Source organism: Xiphophorus couchianus, chromosome 9, assembly GCF_001444195.1.
Source record: "Xiphophorus couchianus chromosome 9, X_couchianus-1.0, whole genome shotgun sequence".
Taxonomy (NCBI): domain Eukaryota; kingdom Metazoa; phylum Chordata; class Actinopteri; order Cyprinodontiformes; family Poeciliidae; genus Xiphophorus; species Xiphophorus couchianus.
In genome coordinates this window covers 18,981,533-18,999,774 of record NC_040236.1, presented here as the reverse complement: position 1 = coordinate 18,999,774, position 18,242 = coordinate 18,981,533, and the positions used below count along the sequence as shown (strand labels likewise).

Sequence of the window (18,242 nt, the reverse complement as noted above, 5' to 3'; positions counted from 1 at the left end):
TGTAAACTGCTGATCAGGGTCAATTGGGTAGTTTCTGTTGTCATTACGATTTAAAAGAGCAAACAGCTGTTGGACAGAAAATGGCTTCACCCACCTACTAAACTTGAGTCGTCATATTTTCTGAAAAATGGCCAAAATATCAAACAAATTAAACCAGGGTGTGTAAACATGTGAGGACATTTGTTCACTTCAGCTGTTGTTTTTCCTGTATGGATAGTTTGTAGCTTGAAATATCAATTAAATGCATATTCTTTTCATTTTAACATACAAAAATGTATATTTCTGACACCCAAGAAGAAAACAAAAACACATGCATGCACGCACTATTACCCAAAGGCGGTTAGAGTTGGTATCTAATCTAACTTGCGTGTTTTTGAAATGTCGATTAAAAACAGGAGTACCTTGAGAAAAGCCAATGAATGCATCGGGAGAAAACCCATACAGGAACAACAATCCTTTAACCACAACATTTTTACGTTGGAGGGACAGATGTTTTGCTTTTGATGCATCAAAGAAATGCTCCAAATTAGTATGAAGTGGTATTTGTTATGTTTTTACATTTGTAATAACAAGTGATTATGTCTGGGTTACTGTATTCTGTTTGGTCTCGGTGCTTTGATGACATACTGTAGGACTTTTCACTGCTTCTGGATCTCAGATCAAATGTTTAGCACAGGGAATTATTATTATTATTATTATTATTGCAGATCCAACTGTTTCAAAAAGCCACTTTAATAAAACTGCCAGGTTAAAATTTTGTCAAACAGGCTTGCGACCAGTGTTATAGTCAAGACCACCTAATCCGAGGCCGAGTCAAGAGCAAGACCGGTGCCCCGCGCTACATGACACAATAAAACGTGAAATATGATCAAAATTGCTTCTCAAATTGCTCTGAAAGATCCATATTCTCATAAAAAAAAACACCTAAATGTTAAATGCTTAGAGTTTAAATAAATTATAATTATTAATTCAAATTCTTCTTTCTTCTGTTTTGCTTCCATCTCTGTGCCACAATCTGCAGAGGTCTCAGATCATTTTGTTATCCTACAAGATAACGCCCTGGGTGGTTGCTCACATGGCCAAAGTCAGGAACCACCACTGTCTGCACCATTAAACACAACAATCATGACAATGCTCTAACAGTAAGCAACGCTCAACTATGAACACTGACCAAGGAGCAACAAGCAAGAAGTAACCAAGCACACGGAGCGCACAGTGACTGTTGTCACTCTGTCTCCCGCTGCATGAAGCCAGGCAGCGCACAGATGACAAATGATGAAAATAATCAAAGATAAATGAGCATTCTCTTTGTGTGATCTTACGGTCTTATTTATTTATTCGATGATTAAACAAATAATAATAATAATAATAATAATAATAGCTACTGCAGTGTGCGCAAAGCATTACAAAAACAAAGAACTGTTCTCAGTCCTGTTGTTCACATTGAAGAGCCGTTCAGAAGAATCGGCTCGTTCTTGAATCATTACATTCCAGACTTTGGTTACAGCTTCGTCGCACATGTGCAACACGTCAGTCAACACCCCCACAATAAGCGCAGGAAGTGCCTGCCAGCGTTTAGAATTGGAAATACAACATATGTGTCACTGTACAGCTAGCTTAGCTAACAGCCACATAGCTTAGCTAACAGCCACATAGCTTAGTTAACGTCCACATAGCTTAGCTAACGTCCACATAGCTTAGCTAACATCCACATAGCTTAGCTAACATCCACATAGCTTAGCTAACAGCCACATAGCTTAGCTAACATCCACATAGCTTAGCTAACATCCACATAGCTTAGCTAACAGCCACATAGCTTAGCTAACAGCCACATAGCTTAGCTAACGTCCACATAGCTTAGTTAATGTCCACATAGCTTAGCTAACATCCACATAGCTTAGCTAACAGCCACATAGCTTAGCTAACATCCACATAGCGTAGCTAACATCCACATAGCTTAGCTAACATCCACATAGCGTAGCTAACATCCACATAGCTTAGCTAACGTCCACATAGCTTAGTTAACATCCACATAGCTTAGCTAACAGCCACATAGCTTAGCTAACAGCCACATAGCTTAGCTAACGTCCACATAGCTTAGCTAACATCCACATAGCTTAGCTAACATCCACATAGCTTAGCTAACGTCCACATAGCTTAGCTAACGTCCACATAGCTTAGCTAACATCCACATAGCGTAGCTAACATCCACATAGCTTAGCTAACAGCCACATAGCTTAGCTAACGTCCACATAGCTTAGCTAACGTCCACATAGCTTAGCTAACATCCACATAGCGTAGCTAACATCCACATAGCTTAGCTAACGTCCACATAGCTTAGCTAACATCCACATAGCTTAGCTAACGTCCACATAGCGTAGCTAACATCCACATAGCTTAGCTAACGTCCACATAGCTTAGCTAACATCCACATAGCTTACCTTTCTTTGAGCTTCCTTTCAAAGTGACGCCAGAAGTTGGACATAGTCCCACCGTCTTTGAAAGCAAAGTGCTGCTGAATTCACATGTCATCAGATGCTTTCTTATGATTTATGTAGGTAAATTTATTACCGACGATTAGACACATCATCTCCCGCTCCGAGACAAACACTGGGCTTTCTCCCAGAGTGGCGAGGAGGGGGAAGCGACAGGTGGCAGTGGGAACAAAAACACTAATTACTTAAGTCACGTTACTGCTTGGACTTTGATCCAAGTGTTTTGCATCCAGTGAGAACAAGAATATTGACAAATGAACCGAACAGTATGCTGACAATTTTGTGACATTTCCACAGTTGTGGTCAGAACACCGGTCTTGAAATAAAATCCTGAGTCCTCAACGCCGAGACAGAGACCATCAAAAAGTGGTCTGGAGACTCCAGTACTACAAAACTACTTGCAACAGTTTGGAAATTGAACCAACACTGATTTCATTTTACAGTTTATTTGCATTTTTTCCCCACTATCTCCTAAAAGATTAATTGCATCATTTTGCAATTTTAGCTACAACTACAAATACATACTTTCCACCATTTGTTGTATAATATCTTGTCTGTTTGATGGTCATACGTAATGCTACATTTCTGCACGTCTGCTGCAATGCATATCGCCCCTCGTACTTTGAGCTCTCTGTCGACCATTGTTGCACTTCATGGGGTCTGACTCATGACAGCATCCAGGAAGCAATGCTTTGTCTGTTACTTAAGAGTAAAACATGAAAATGCATGCAATCCTTTTGTTGGATGGACCAGTACCTGAATCTCACTGTTCCACCACATGACTGGGTTGTGGGGTTTCAGTCTGTGCAGTTTAACCCCAAGATAAAGTCTAAGACATTGGACAAAGCTAGGATCACTAATGCTAACAGCCTGGTTCGATTAATTTGAAACCACAGGGATTTTTACAACAACAGCTTTGGCTTCACATCCATAGTTCAGTAGTTCTGCAGAACAGCGATGCGAAATGCCAGACATGTAATCAGCAGCGGTTTAGAGATCCCACAAGTGCGGACGATTGAGTTTTGATGTGCTTAAGAGTCTGTTGCTAGCTTTCCGAGGGCAGCAGCCAGCGTCAGGCCAATGTCGGCATTTGTTCCTTTTGGTTGCATAAACAATGTACAGGTTTCTCTGCACAGACAGACTGCTGATAGATGCACCAGAAATAGAAAGTCGACACAAAGTTGTTTTTTTCCCCCCACTAATTACAGCTGTAGGTTTTGGAGTATGTCTCTAACAGCTCTGCGCATTCAGTGACTGAAATTTTGTACGTTGTTGGCCTATTTTCGATTTAAAAATGTTATTGCATTAATTTTGACCCTGTGGGAATCCCCACGGGCCTCAGGGTGAACTGAGACAAAATACTTTTTAAAATTACTAGTCAAGTGCGAACCATGAAGCCCTGGAGCTCAGGAACAAAGCGCCTGGAAACCTAAGATGTACAGAAACATTTGGGTCTTTTAAAATCAGCCCCCCAAAAACATTTCTGTTTACTGCAGCTTACTGTAACAGGCCAAAGTTGCTTTATCACCGTGTCATTGCTTAAGCTTGCCTAAATGTTTCATTATATTTTTTGTAATTCAGAGTTGCGTTTTATTCATGACACTTAATTTGGCTCACTTTGATGCATCTCTGCTCTTTTCCAGTGCTCTGTGCTACACAAGTGAACTTGCCTTGAAGCAAAGCAGGAGTGCAGGTCAGGTTCAAACTTGTTGCTTTCACATGTATACGTAGGAAAGATTTTGTAACGTTTGCTGCTTTCGTCAGATGCACCTTTCAGAGAAAACAAAACCAAACCTTTTGATCTATTTATAGAACACAAAAGTTATAGGGCTAAAAATGCCGAACAGATTGTCCTGTTCAAACAAGAAACTAACTGCTGCTGCGAAATGAAAAACAACCTGAGGGTGTCTGATCCTAACTGGTTTCTATTTTTTGCAGGCTTGCATGTTTAGACAATGGACTATTTTTATGCCACTCTTATTTAAACCCTGGAGCAAACTTGTAATCAACGTTAATAAAAATGAACATTCAGAAGCGAACAGAGAAGACCTGCATGCAGTGCCTATAAAAAAAAAGGTTTTGGTGTTTACGTACGTTTTCGTTTACTTGTCATTGTTTTGGAGAAATCAGTTTTCAGTTTGACATAAAAAAATTTTTTGTTTTGTTTTGTTTGTCAGAAAGGCCAGATTTTGTTGGCCAAAAAAAAAAAAAGAAAAAGAAAAGAAAAAAAAAAAAGTACCAAAAAGATATCCAAATTGGTGAAAACTTTTTAAATGAACTGTACTTGAAGATTTACAGAGCTAAACATATTTGCCCATTTTTGCCCAGCATTCAGAAAGAGAAGAGCTTGTTTTAAGTCAGTGATTCTTGACTGTTCGTTAAAAGCAGCACTAGTAGTTTCTCTGGCAGATCTTTTCACTTATAACAAAACACTTTTCTCAATTGTGAACAAATCTGCCAATAAAACCCATAGTAGAATTACTGACTTAAAACAAGCTCTTATATCTTGCTGAAAAGTTACTTGTAGGTTAGTTCAGTTTTATTACAAGTGCACTGAGATATTTGCACTAGAAACTAGACAGACAATTCCTAGTAACACTTTCTGTTTTTTGCAGGGAAATATAACATAAGGGCCTGAATAAAATGCTGCGGCATGACCTCAAACAGGTGGAACTCATGAACATTTTTTTTTTACAAATTTCCCACGCAGTCTTTTCGGCCTTTGTGGCAAAACCAGCAACTGGTTTTATAGGACTTCTTCTTGCACAGGTGCACAAAATAAATCACTTAACATTAGTTTTGTACAAACCGACATCCTAATCTGACATGAAATCACGTCCGACACATCTGAAACATTATACCGTAACAACAGTGAAAACATTTGCAAGGGAAACAAATGCGTCTCGCATGTATTTACAGAGATGTCTCTCGCATTCAGATTTAATTTCAGGGCTCAGCAAAGATGACAGACGGCCGCCTGAAGCAAAACAGACGGTGTTGCAACACCGGGTCACTGCGTGACGTGACTGCTGGGCTTCCCCCCCCCCATCACCCCCCCTCTCTCAGCTCACTTTCACTTTTGGTTGAAGAGCGTTTGACGTATCAAAGCAGAGATGATGAAACTGTCTGGTCTCGCGGCAGACCCACACACACACACACGTGCCGCCCGAGGAGGCGTCACGACAAAAAACAAGGAGCAGGCAAAGATAGCAAGAGGGAAACTTGTTTTTATTAACGTTTCAACACAGAGACGAGCTGTGCCAGAGGTCAAAGGGGAGAATCAGCGCTGTAATCCCTGGGGTAAAGTACACAGGTCGTATCACGTCACACGGTAGTAGTTTCAATAAGGTCGGCTTTATTTCCCCCCCGTTTTTGCACAACCGCAAGTGAATACAACAGTAAACCTCTTATGTGCTTCACATTTTACAATAAGGATACAATCAATTGATGAGCTGCAACATCATTCATAATAATAATAATAATAGTAATAATAAAGAAAACATACAATCGCACACCATAATCCAGTACTTAAGAAACAAATGTCTGCACCATGAGTGAAGAACCAATAATAATAATAATAATAATAATAAAGATTCATTCATCTCCTGTCTGGCCTTTTCCCTTTGGCTTGTGTGCGCCAGTCCGGTTGTAACGTCAAACGAGTCTGAGATCAGTTTCCACAGACAGTGTTAAGACTCCACAGACACACCGGCACCGGATGAGTCGGGTCAGGTCGTGGACGTTTGGACGTTTACTGGAGGTAAAACTGTGGAGTGATCCGGCCGGACCGGCGCGCACGCAAAGGTTACAGGGTCAGAGCGGAGCTTCAGTGCACCAACAGCAAAATACATTCATTTGGTTCCATCCAGCAGTCAAGATCAAGTACAACCAGGGGAGCAGCTCAGCAGTGCAGAGCTGATGAGCGTCCGTGTGGTTTTCCCAGCTGCATAGTCAGATTTAGCTCTGCTGTTTCATGTCATGCGAAAATATGGAGAGTCAGTTATCATTTGGCATTCAAGTCACCCTAAAGCAATAACACCAAAACGCACCATCCGGCTATAGCTTTTGGGAAATGGTTTCTCCGAGCTTGCAGGAGAACCAGCAGAGCAACGTGTTGGTCACGCAGGCAATGCGACACGAAACTGTCACCGCAGCACCAAGAAACTGTGGCATTCCTTGCTTGGTTTGAGTATTAAATAACAACAATAATAATTATGATAGTAATAATAAAAATAATACAGATACATTTTTGATAAATTAAGAATTAGCTTCATAACTTGTTTTCAAAAGCCTTAAATATAAATGAACAAAGAAAGAAAACATTTAAAATACAGAACAAGGCACTTTGTTAAGGAGGTAAAATAGCTTCTTTTTTTTGTTTGTTTGTTTGTTTGTTTCGTTTTTTTAAGTGAGAAATTAAGACTAAATGTCTTCAACTGAGATGCATTGATTTGCTCTTGTTTGGACACGGACATTTCCTGCCGACAGTCAAACCACGAGGCTCAGCAACTCCGGCAGAGGAAATCAAACCAGACAGTCTCTTAGCAGGAATCAATCCCCCTCACTGGCTCCGTGTGTCTTCTCTTAATCCATCCAGATCCGGTGTCTTCATCTCATCCGCATTATTACTTTTTTGTTATTATTATTATTTTTATTTTTCATTTTTTTCATTCTTTGGATGGAGTCAATATTCACATTTATTCCCAAGCAGGTAGCTCAGGCCCATACTCACGTTAACCATCCGAAACCCCTTTTGTGAGGAAAAGCGGAATCTGACTACATCTTCCGCCATCAGGTAGACGATACTGTGGAGCCCCCTGCAGACCACATCTCGCGTTGCGTCCATGGCGAAGGAGCTGACTGGCAGAGTGTGTTTCACCAGCAGCGTCAGGCTCCCGCTGACGTTCGCGGTATTTCCCATGCTCTCGTAGCAGCCCTGCATGTGCCAAACGTAGGGCCCCGTGCACCTGATGGTGACGTTGCCGTTGTTGTTCTGCAGCTTGTTCCCGCTGGACGTCAACAACTCCAGATGTGTGTTTGATCTCAACGCTGGAAGATAAAAATATATATTTAAAAAGATAAAAATGAAATGGTAAAACTGAGGAGGAAAAAAAAGGTTACAACGTTTGGGGGAGGGAAGTGGGGCGGGTCCCCCAATGTTTGAGTTTTTGAAAGGAGGAATATTGAGAGTTAAGGTAATGTCCTCACCTGAGTGCGCTTGAAACTGTATGTACACGGTGTCTTCTGGTTGCTTAGAGAGAGACAGACAGAGGGACATATCAGAGACACGTGGTGGGTGTCTTGTGTTTTCTCCTGATGCTAGCTGGCCCCTCAAAGGCAGCGTGACTAACGAGAGCTGCAGAAAAGGTCACGCAGCGCAGCTCTGAGTGGGGATCCCTTGATGTTTCGTCTCAGGGAAGGAGAGACGGAACATCAAGCTTGTTTGTTTGATACCGTGGTTTAGCTTATGCAGTGTGAAAATAGACATGTTGACAGAAACCAGGGAAAATTTCACAGTGGGTGATTAATAGCAGTAGTGAGAGCAGTGTATCACAAACCAAACAGCACAGTGTAAAAGTAGAGCAGATGTTAGTCACAGAAAGCTGACATGTCACACAGAGCAGCGCTCAGCAAAGCTCCGGGGTTAACATGTCCGTTTAGTCATGTTCATGTGTTTCTTCCTCTGACACCGACTTTGACTCATTCAGATTCACGGACGCTTTTTGCAACTTAACGTGCACGACTGTGGCGTACGAGCCAGCTGCGAGTCACGTGACCTTTGAGTTAAAGCACAAAAACTTTTCAATTTGTTGTCAGGGTTTTTTGTTGTTGTTTTGTTTGTCATGTTTTTTTGTTTGTTTGTTTTTTTAACAGATGAGTCTTAATCTGTCCCATATTTTCTCAGTAGCTGTGTTTTGCTTTTTTAAAAAAAAAAACTTTTTCTGCAAGTTGCGGTTTTCAGCGTGAGAAGAAGAAGAGGAAAAAAAAGCACACGGAAATCCCAGGTTCACGCCGCAGGTTGATTTCACAGGACCGAGTCCTGCAGGATTAGAGCTTCCGTAGAATCTGTCCATCCGATTTGAACGACGAAAAGTTTGAAATTTCACACACAGATCCTTCTTTCACTGACTTACAAAAAAGTCCAGCTCATCATTAATGTCCAGCCCTATTTCTTCTTTTAATGCAAAAAGTATATATAAAGTAAATAGTAAACATGCACGTCCAGACTTCAAAACTGTAAGTTTCCCAAAACGTCTGCTTTACATTTTAAAATGTGGTTTTCCCAAATATGAGATGGAAGACAGATTTACAAACTCAGTCGGAAAACAGGTGAGCATAAATGTCACACATTAAAATTATTCATTCATTTATAACCAGGTTGTTTTTTTCTTCCTTTTACTTATATTCAGACGTCTTGCCCCCTGGTACCGCTAATTATCCTGCAACAGCCCTGCTGAGATAAACTTGTCCGTGCAGGAATTTATCTGAAAGGACTCATCTGGAACAAAATAAACCCTCATCGTGACTTTTAACTCTTCTCACAAGTTTAACAACAACATTAAACATTTCCCCGCCGCCGCCGTGCTGAACTCACCAACGCCAGAGACTCCAGGTAAAGGTAAGCGGTGACCAGCAGGCAGGTGACCACCAGCAGGTTCTGCACGGCCACCACGATCGCCAGCCTCCCCACTCTGCTGCTCCGTCGGACCGCGCGACCTCCCTCGGCATCCATCGTCCTCTGGTCGATCAGCGCTCTGAGCTCCCAGCCGGAGCTGCGGGGCTTTTTTAACTCGAGTGGGCTCGCTGAAAGGTGGGGAGTGACTGGAAAGAAATTGCTCATGATCGACCCTTTATTTTGTCTGAGCTTGTGTGGGTGGGGGCGGGCGAGGGGGGCGCCGATCGCGCGACATTCACGCCGATTCTCTCTCTCTCTCTCTCTCTCTCTCTCTCTCTCTCTCTCTCTCTCTCTCTCTCACACACACACACACACACACACACACACACACACACAAACAAACAAACACACGCGCGCGCGCACGCATACAGACACTTCTGCGCGAGCGCACTCTGAGGAGAATCGGGAGCGAAACCAGCGCACCGGACGCTGATTGGTTGACAGTGCGCTCATGCTGCGCGGGGATCCTCAGCTGCACAACGCTGGCACTCGAGACCGAAGCGAGTGAAACCTCCCACGTCGCGCAGAACTTTACGCTTCAATCACGGCCATGTTCCCGTCGTGCTCGCTCGGGAGGCGCGGGGACAGATGTGAGCCCGCCGAGAAAGTGAAGGCACGAGTTGTTTCTAAGAAACCAGAGGCACTTCACTCTAACCCGTTCAGTAGTGAGTGAGGGGGGGAAAGACGGTGGTCGTTCGTTTCAGTTCGTTTGACGAAGCCTGGAGTAGGTCAGAGGTCAATCTGATGCTGTGAGCATCTTTGGGAAGGACGTCACCGAGTCTGGTTGGCTGGTCAGAAATGCGTAACCTTGTCTCAAGGATGAAGGAGGCCATATTGGCGCAGATATACAGTACAGACAACAGCTGTGTGATTAACTTTTGTTTTATCAGTCAAATCACATCCGTAAAGCACCAAGCCGCAGCAACGCCAAGAGACGTTAAATAGTATTTACTTTTAAGAAGTGGGCAGGAATGCAGAGGAAGCTGTAATATTGTAAGTTTCGGCCCTGTGTGAGAACATTCATGACCTCAACTCATTAAACTGAGTTTTATGGCTGTTACTTTGAACTGCTCCCAATGTTGTCGCTCCATAACCACAAACATTAGCTTTTTGTAGAAATGTTATTTCATAAACCAACAAACGGGACTCAATTGTGAAGTGGAAGGAGGTAATAAAAGTTTTAGAATAAGGTGGGACACGGTAATAAATGCTGTTTAGGGAGCGTGTCCAAATGGATCTTTGTGGTTTTACATATTTACATGACTTAATGATGAAGCTGTAGCCGAGTCACCTTAATTCTACCATGCCAAACGTAACGTTTGACAGAGTTAAGTTGTAAAACAATGACAGCTCCTGGTTACCATGGAGACGCTGCAGAGAGCCACAGCTCGGGTGGGAGATTCTGGCAACTGTGACTTGTGCCTCCCCCCTCCCCCAAAAGTCACATTTACAAGCCACACATTAACCACCCGAAAGGCGTTGTGGTCAGATGAGACTAGAATTGAACCTGCCTGCAAAAACCCTGCTATGCCGCATTACCCTGACCCCAAAGTGAAGCATGGCGGTGGCAGCGTCATGCCGCAAGGAGAAGAAAAGCTGGTCAGAGCTGATGGATGGAAGTTAAATACGGAACAGTTTTGAACAAAAAGTCAACAGTTGAAAATCAAAATGATGTTTGCACTCTCCACCCGGTCTGATTAACCTTCAGTCAGTTTTGCTATAAATGAGGCAAAAACGTTAGTCTCACCTTAGTATGTGCTCAAGTTACACTGACGTATTCTAGAAGACCTTTGGGATACATCTCTATCAGCCGAGATAAAAATGACTGTCATGTTTTCACTTGTTAAGAAAAAAAACTGAATTTTTTCCCCCCTCTGTTCCCCTTAAAAGTTATTCTGTCCTTCGCATTGTCCTGCAGGGAGGTTCAATGAGGACGGGGAACTCGGTCAGCCGATTCATCTGTCTCCTCGGCGGTGATTGCCATGCACTCCCCCTCCAATGGAGCTACAGAAAGCGAAAGGACGTTCCACGTGTGAACACTCCCAACATGTAACCCGTTCTGACATGACGCAGCCTCCTCTCCGGTCAGCGCGTCTCTCCTGCAGTTTAACTTTTTTGGTGCAGCGCAGTGAAAGTTGCGCTGATATTTGGCCTGAATTGTCATGATTCACCCTTCTCGATTTCCATTGCTTCTCTTTCCCTTAGTAGCAACAAAAATGCTGTCTGCTGAAATCTTGAAAGGCGATATGAATCAATCCGAATGTTTGAAATAGGTCAGCCTGTACAGAAACGTACATAACGACACAATGCGAAGGGTTGTATACATTCGTCTCAACCAAGAAACAGCCTTCGCTGCTGCCAGGAGGCATAAATATTTTGAGCAGACATTTACTCGTGGGGTTTCCCCTGTCCTTCTGTGCTGTATGTGCTTGTAAACCACCTAAACAGATTTACGAAGCCAAGAGTTCAACCTGAAATGGAGAACTTCTAGAACATCCCTTTCCCTTGATGCAGGCTGTGCCGCTCGAACTGTTGCTCAGGTTTCGAGGCAAAGGAGGCATTTTATTGATAAGAATTGTACACTTGTGCACTTTATCAGTGAAATCTTTGCTTTGAATAACAACGAGTGAAAAGAGTGCAACTTAAAGAAACCCAGCTGATGGTTAAATCTACCAGCCAAGAGACTCTCGTAGCTTGATGGCTCAGGGTTCTGTGTCCAATTCTCAAACTATCCAATTTCTCTTGAGGAGCCAAAGCCAAAGCGGAGGAGGTCGTTCTTTTAAACTACCACATGCTAAGTACAAAATAACTGTAATCAGTTTAGCTTGGTCACACCCAGAAAAAAACAACAACATTTGTCTCATAATTTTATTGGCAGTTGTACAAAGTCCAAACGTTAAGACTTAGTTTTTGATACTAGCATATTCAAAACTTGAGGGACTTAGTACTTGCCTCTAAAATCTGCTCTAATTGAATTTTAAACACTCCATAGATTTCGATATGCAGAAAAAAAAAACTGTGATTGTAGTTTAAAAAAAATAAATTGTAAATTTAAAAAAAGAGTCGGTTTTGGTAACATGTGGTAGAGCGCCCGGTGTTTTTGATTTACCGCCATTAGTGCCAGTCCTCCTCCATTTCCTGCCTGATTACGGTGAATAAAGGCCACTGGAGCAGAGGCAGTAAACGCTGTTTAAGCATGCTGTTATGACGCATCCAAAATGCTTTTTTGTGGCTGCAGCATGACCTCTTGATGATGTTTTTGAAGGTTTTGTTGGCTCTAGTGGCCTTTTTATGAAAGTAGTTTGACAGGAAAGAGGGTAATGAGAGAGGAGGAAGACATGCAGTAAATGCCGCCAGGCTGGGAATCGAACCTGCAACCACCGGCACGAGGACTAAGGCCTCAATACATGGATTGGGCTTTGCCCCTGCACCACCACAGCACCCCAATGACAATGTTTTTAATGATGAGAACTTATCCGAGTGCTTATAATGCCAAATGTATCATTTGAAAATGTCTGACACCTGTAACTGTTTGGAAAAGAAGTTTGAACTATAGTAAGATCTTTTACATATCCTGGGAATGGCTACATATCCAGCAATTCCCAGCATTTTTCATGTAAATGAGTGACAGAGGTTTGTGGAATTCAGATGCTGATTAGAACCATTGGGCCTCCTTCCACAGCCCCACCACCTCTTAGGCCCGTGATTCATTTCTAGCAGTTCTTTTCTCTGGCACAGAGAAAAGCAAACACGGTCCGTAAATAGCTGTTAATTGCTGGGAATTGATCGAGTTAGTGGGTGTTCACAGGACAGGAAATCTGTTTTTTCTTTCTGTGTCATGTGTTTTTCTTGTGTGTATTCCTAATCAAAAGATGATTTCCTAATCTTTTGATTAGGAAATGTGAGCCAAAACAAGCCTAACATGTCAATTATTACACACACTAAATGAACTAGGTGAATCTATATATTTTTGTGACTTAAATCTGCAAATAAAGGGATCATTTATGTTAACTTGATGTTTTTCTACATTAATGTCTTGCATCAGGGCTTTAGCGGGCAAGTGTCACTTTAGTTTGTTGCAATTTTAAATTATGAACAATGGGATCCAGGATAAATGGTGTGCAGCAGGCGAAAATAAAAAGTGAGTGGAGGGGGGGGGGATGTAATATAGCTTTAAAAAAATTAGCCAGAATGACCATTGGTGACAAATTTACTGTGCTGTCCTTAACCACACTTCAGTTCATTGCCTACTTGCAAAAAAGTGAAAACACAATAAAGTTTTTCAAAATAGATACAAAACACCAGCGAGATCTACATCGACAACGCTTTTGACAAATCTGACCTTTGAAGGAGGTAAACATGTTAAACTGGTCAAATGAGTCCAAAATGAAACTCTTTGGCCTTCAAGCTAATGCTAATGCTAATGTAGGGATGTGTGTATTCAGCCCTGATGCCGGTCAGAGTCGATACATGGCGATAAACAAAAGGTGATCCTGGAAGAAAACCTTCTAGAGGTCACAAAATGCCACTAAGGCAAAAGGCAACTTCCTGCAGGATGTGGATTTAATTTTCAGTTCAGTTTATTGCAGTAGTGTCACATCAAATGTCACAAAGCCCTTTACAAGGCAGTCAGACGATCTATGTTGCATATTGCCTGAATAGGCAGAGTCGACGTTAGTTACATTCCTAGCTTGGTGTTGATCCTAGTTATAAAACAATACCTTCAAGGTTAGATATTAAGTTTTGTACAAACTGTTAAAACATTTTCTGCCCATAGAAACCCAGGTGACTGCATCGAGCTAAAAGCAAGCATGCATGTGGCAGCGGCGGAAAGGGAATCCCCCCTTTAACAGGAAGAAACCTCCAGCAGAACCTGGCTCGGTATGAGTAGTCATCTGATAAGACTGAATGGGGGTTTGAGGATACAGAGCACACACACACACACACACACACACACAAACACAAACAGTGATGACGGAGTTCTTCCTGCGTTAAAGAAAGAGCAGAGTTAGTGGCAGCAGTGGCTCCTCTTCATCTGGGAGAGAAACCGCTAAGCAGATGCGGCAGATCCTTCCATTGCAGAGTCGAGACCAAACGTTTCATTTCTAGAGGGAAAATGTGAAGTTACCGGGATGACGGTGGCTGGAGTTCGTCCTGCTCCGTATGTCTACAATATAGCTCAACACCGTCGGTGCATGAAAGTCTGAATGTAGTGTAAAGTGCTTTGTAGTCCTCTGGACTTGATAAAGAACACAGACCATTCTCCATTTATTGGCAGCAGTAGCTCCACTAATGCCCTTCAGAACATCAGGCCAGATGTAGCTTCTATGAAGAGGAAAAGAAAAAAAAAAACAAACAAACAAAAGCAGAACAACAACCTAAGACAAACAAACCTCCATTTACTGCTTTTATACCTTTATAATTTTGGCTGTATTACCTATTTAGGGATCATATTTTTCAATTTTTTTTGTTTTCAGGGCGTTTAAGTAATGTACTGTATATGTGTTCAGATTCAGACGTAGCCCTCAAAGGGGCTACGTCTGAATTTATTTCACAGCCACGCGACAAAGGCTTTTCAAATCAAAAGGTCTTTTTTTTTTTTTAAAAGGTTTTATTGTCTCTGGTGCCGTTATTTGAGAGAGGTCCTACAGGAAAGCGGGTTGTGAGAGAGGCTGAAACCTGTCAAAGTCATCTGCCACATCGTGGACCGAGGCCTCTCTGTGCATGGCTCTACTCCTGCAGCGTAGCGTCCCACAGACATGTTTTTTTTTATGTAATTTTTTAAAAATGAATTTAATTCATTAATTCATTTAATTAAAGAAAAAGGATTATATAAATAATGTAAAACTCAGCAAGATTTCAAGCTTGTGTTTTGCTTCATCACAGCAAATTCGGCAAATTCAGCTTTGCCGAATTTGCAGCTTCGGCAAAGCTGCAAATTAATCTGAAACTTAGGCCAAACTGTTTCACCATCGCTCACTTTGGTCTTCATTAGCTGGATGAAGCTTGGCCTTTTCCTCACAGAGGAGTTTTAGATTTCAATAAAAAGATTAACTGTGGTAACTGGTGCAGACCTGCTTCACAACCACGGCAAAACACATACATTTTGAATATTTCAGTAACAGTGATAGTTTAATTTATTTTGAAAGTTTTGAAAGTTAATTTATTTTGAAATAAATTAACTTTACTAATAAAGTTAATTTATTAATTAACTGACAAACCCACAGATTTTAAATGGCAAAACGTCTCAGTTTGGTGCTTAAATAAGCCCTGTAAACAGACCGGTTGTGTGTTTAATTGCGTAAAGTATGACGGGTTTTTGTCATTCTCAAAGGCCAAGCATAGGTCGTGTCAACGTATGACTTACCGAGGCAGAAACAGCAGAGTGATGAAACCAGCCTGCAAAGCCTCCTACGTTTTGGTAAAGAAGCCACCTTGGGGCTGTAATTGCATCATCTTTCGCCTCAGTGGTCTATCAGCGGTGGATGTAATCTATCCCCTTATGGCTTTGTACTTTCACATGACATCAATGTTCAACAAAGGCGTTACCAAGTCTGGGTTCTGTGCTGAAGAGGTTTAATGAATCATAGGTCAGTTCGGGGATATTAATTAAGAAACATCTCTCTGAAAACAGCCACATTAAAGGATCGGACCGCCAGAAGTGGTGATGGAGATTGCTGTGGAATATTACGAGAAACTCTAGCTCACTGGAAGCAAAACAAAAGGAAGCGTGAGGGGCAGGAGAGGCTGATGACATTGTTATACTTCAAAGTAAAGAACAAGAGATGTGTTGTTTTTTTTAATGAAATATCCCACATTGCTTTTTTGCTCAGAAAAATGACCCTCACTGCCTCATTTATAGACCGATAGCAAGTGAGCCTGTGGCACTTGGTTTGAGTCAAAACCCTCGGTGCCATTTCACTGCTTTATTGTAAGATACGACACATGAAAGGTCTGGTGATTTCTGCAAGCGTTGGGACTTGTACAGTGGCTGCCGCATTCAGTATTGGATTTAAAGTGCATAGTTCTGGGTTGACTACACTTCAATCCTCGTTTTTCTGAAATGTGTTTACTGCTTGTAAGCCACAAATGGATGGTAAACATAGAAGGGGGGGTCCGTGCTGTGGTGGCGGAGGGGATAGTGCAATCCACGTTTGGAGGCCTTGAGTCCTCGACGCGACCGTCGCGGGTTCTATTCCCGGACCCGGCGACATTTGCCGCATATCTTCCCCCCTTTCCTGTCAGCCTACTTTCATATAAGGGCACTAGAGCCCACAAAAAGACCCCCTGGAGGGGAGAAAAAAAATTATATATATAGAAGCGGGAAACAAAACTAACAGCACTGATGTGAAGATCGCAACCTTGTACTGTAAAGTGACACTCTGTGACAAGAAGGAATGATTCGAATGCCATTCTTCAAGACCATCAGAAGACCCTTTAATCCACCTCTGTGTAGAAGTGTTGCTTTTTCTTTGAACGTGTGCTTTGACATGACCTGACATGCCCCAACATGACAAACATTGTGGTTTTGTTCAAAGTTTCAATGTTTTGATATGTGTCCAAAGTAAAACACCTGCTTAGCAGAACCGAAACAGGTGTCCCACATCAGGAGGATGTACAACCACACAACAGAAACACACACGCACGCACCCCCCTGCACACACACACACACACACACACACACACGCATGAGATGCTGGATGAGGCAAGAAGACAGCTGAGAAAGAACATCTGCTCGTGGGAAAAGGGAGAGGGGTGTCTGCATACTTCATGGTTTCATAATGATGTTTCCCCTTCCATAAGCGCAACAAACACAGCTCAGGCAAAGCGTGCACGCTTTGCAGTCACGGTGCCAGCCCTGGCCATTGTTAAACACTTTAAAAGTAAATGTCAAGCGATAAGAATTAGCTGCTGTGGTGAAAGATGATGTGTATCAGGAGAGCATGCTCAGACGGGGAAAGTCCTTAGCAAGAGATACTGTAACAGTGGTGGATTAGCAGGGATGAGGGAGTTTTTTCTCTCTGTCGTTGGACACAACACGGGTATTTCTGCTTTAGCTGACACACTAAAACGGACTAGGAAAGATTGAGTCTGTGTTGGAGCAGTGAGATTTTGGTTATTCGTCGGCAGCCCACGCACATCCTGAAGGGTGCTCAGCCGGGTTTCTAAAATGTGACGACTCATGATCTCGCACCTGCTTGCTCGAGTCGGCCCCGGGTCTGGAGTCAGATCTTGAAGACAGGTGGAAGAGGTCGGCCCGCTTGCAGGTGCCCTAACCACAGCTGAACTCGATCAATCGCAGTGCATTACCCACAATACCTCACAACAATATTTCTGGTGGTTGTTTTGATGTCTAACTGAGCACCTCACCGCACAGCGGGGGACATTTTAGTTGTTTTGCTCCACCGATTTGCGAGCAATTTGTGAGCAGAAATTAAATCTGGATCTGACTGAAAGCTGGAAAAGTGAAAGTAAAAGGTTTGCAGAAGGCAAGCCTCATGAAGATGAAAAGTAAACTAGATTATTAGAAATGAGAGGAAAGTAACAAGTCCTGCGCCCGAGATAAGAGCCGTGACACATTCTGTGTCAAATCTGAGTGAAATAAAACACGGCAAACAATAAAAGTAAAAGTAAAACGAAAGTCCCTTCCAGAAAGCCCAGCATTTACTGTCTAGACAGAGACGGGGCTCTGAGAAACCAGCAGTGCTTTAACAGAAATCCTCTGCTTTGGTTTTTCTTGGCACTTTCAGACCGTGAGACAAAAACATTTTCAAATTCTGATTTCATTCATTAGTTGAAGAAGATAGCTGGTGGTGTCCACCGTGGCAGCAGCAACAGTGGATGGATTTTGGCCCACTCTTGTTTGCTATTGTTTGGATAACATGAATATCTGGTTTCATCACCATGCCAGTCAGACCACCATCGTTTTTCAGTAACGAGTAATCTAACGCGTTGCTATTTCCAATCCAGTAGTCAGACTACAGTTACTTATCGAAATCACTGTGCGTTACTATCTTCTTTTGGATTTTAATCGTATTTCCTCTACGCCTCTTGTCGAGTGACCGACGTCT

At 42.4% G+C, this 18,242-nt stretch overlaps 1 protein-coding gene across 1 annotated transcript; it reads right to left on the bottom strand.

Annotated features, from left to right (window-relative positions):
• Positions 1-5,704: 5,704 nt before the first annotated feature.
• LOC114150464 (uncharacterized) lies at positions 5,705-9,336 on the bottom strand. Its single transcript, XM_028026864.1, has 3 exons — positions 9,091-9,336; positions 7,704-7,746; positions 5,705-7,544 (listed from the first exon to the last, which is right to left on the bottom strand). The coding sequence occupies exons 1-3, from the start codon at positions 9,334-9,336 to the stop codon at positions 7,180-7,182; spliced, it is 654 nt and encodes a 217-aa protein (XP_027882665.1). The 3' UTR covers positions 5,705-7,179.
• Positions 9,337-18,242: the final 8,906 nt, after the last annotated feature.

Coding starts and splice junctions, on each gene's coding strand:
- LOC114150464 (XM_028026864.1), bottom strand. CDS start 9,336: ATGAGCAATTTCTTTCCAGTCACTCCCCACCTTTCAGCGAGCCCACTC. Junction 7,747..9,090: donor ACCTGGAGTCTCTGGCGTTG/GTGAGTTCAGCA, acceptor TCTCTCTCTAAG/CAACCAGAAGACACCGTGTA. Junction 7,545..7,703: donor ACAGTTTCAAGCGCACTCAG/GTGAGGACATTA, acceptor TTTATCTTCCAG/CGTTGAGATCAAACACACAT.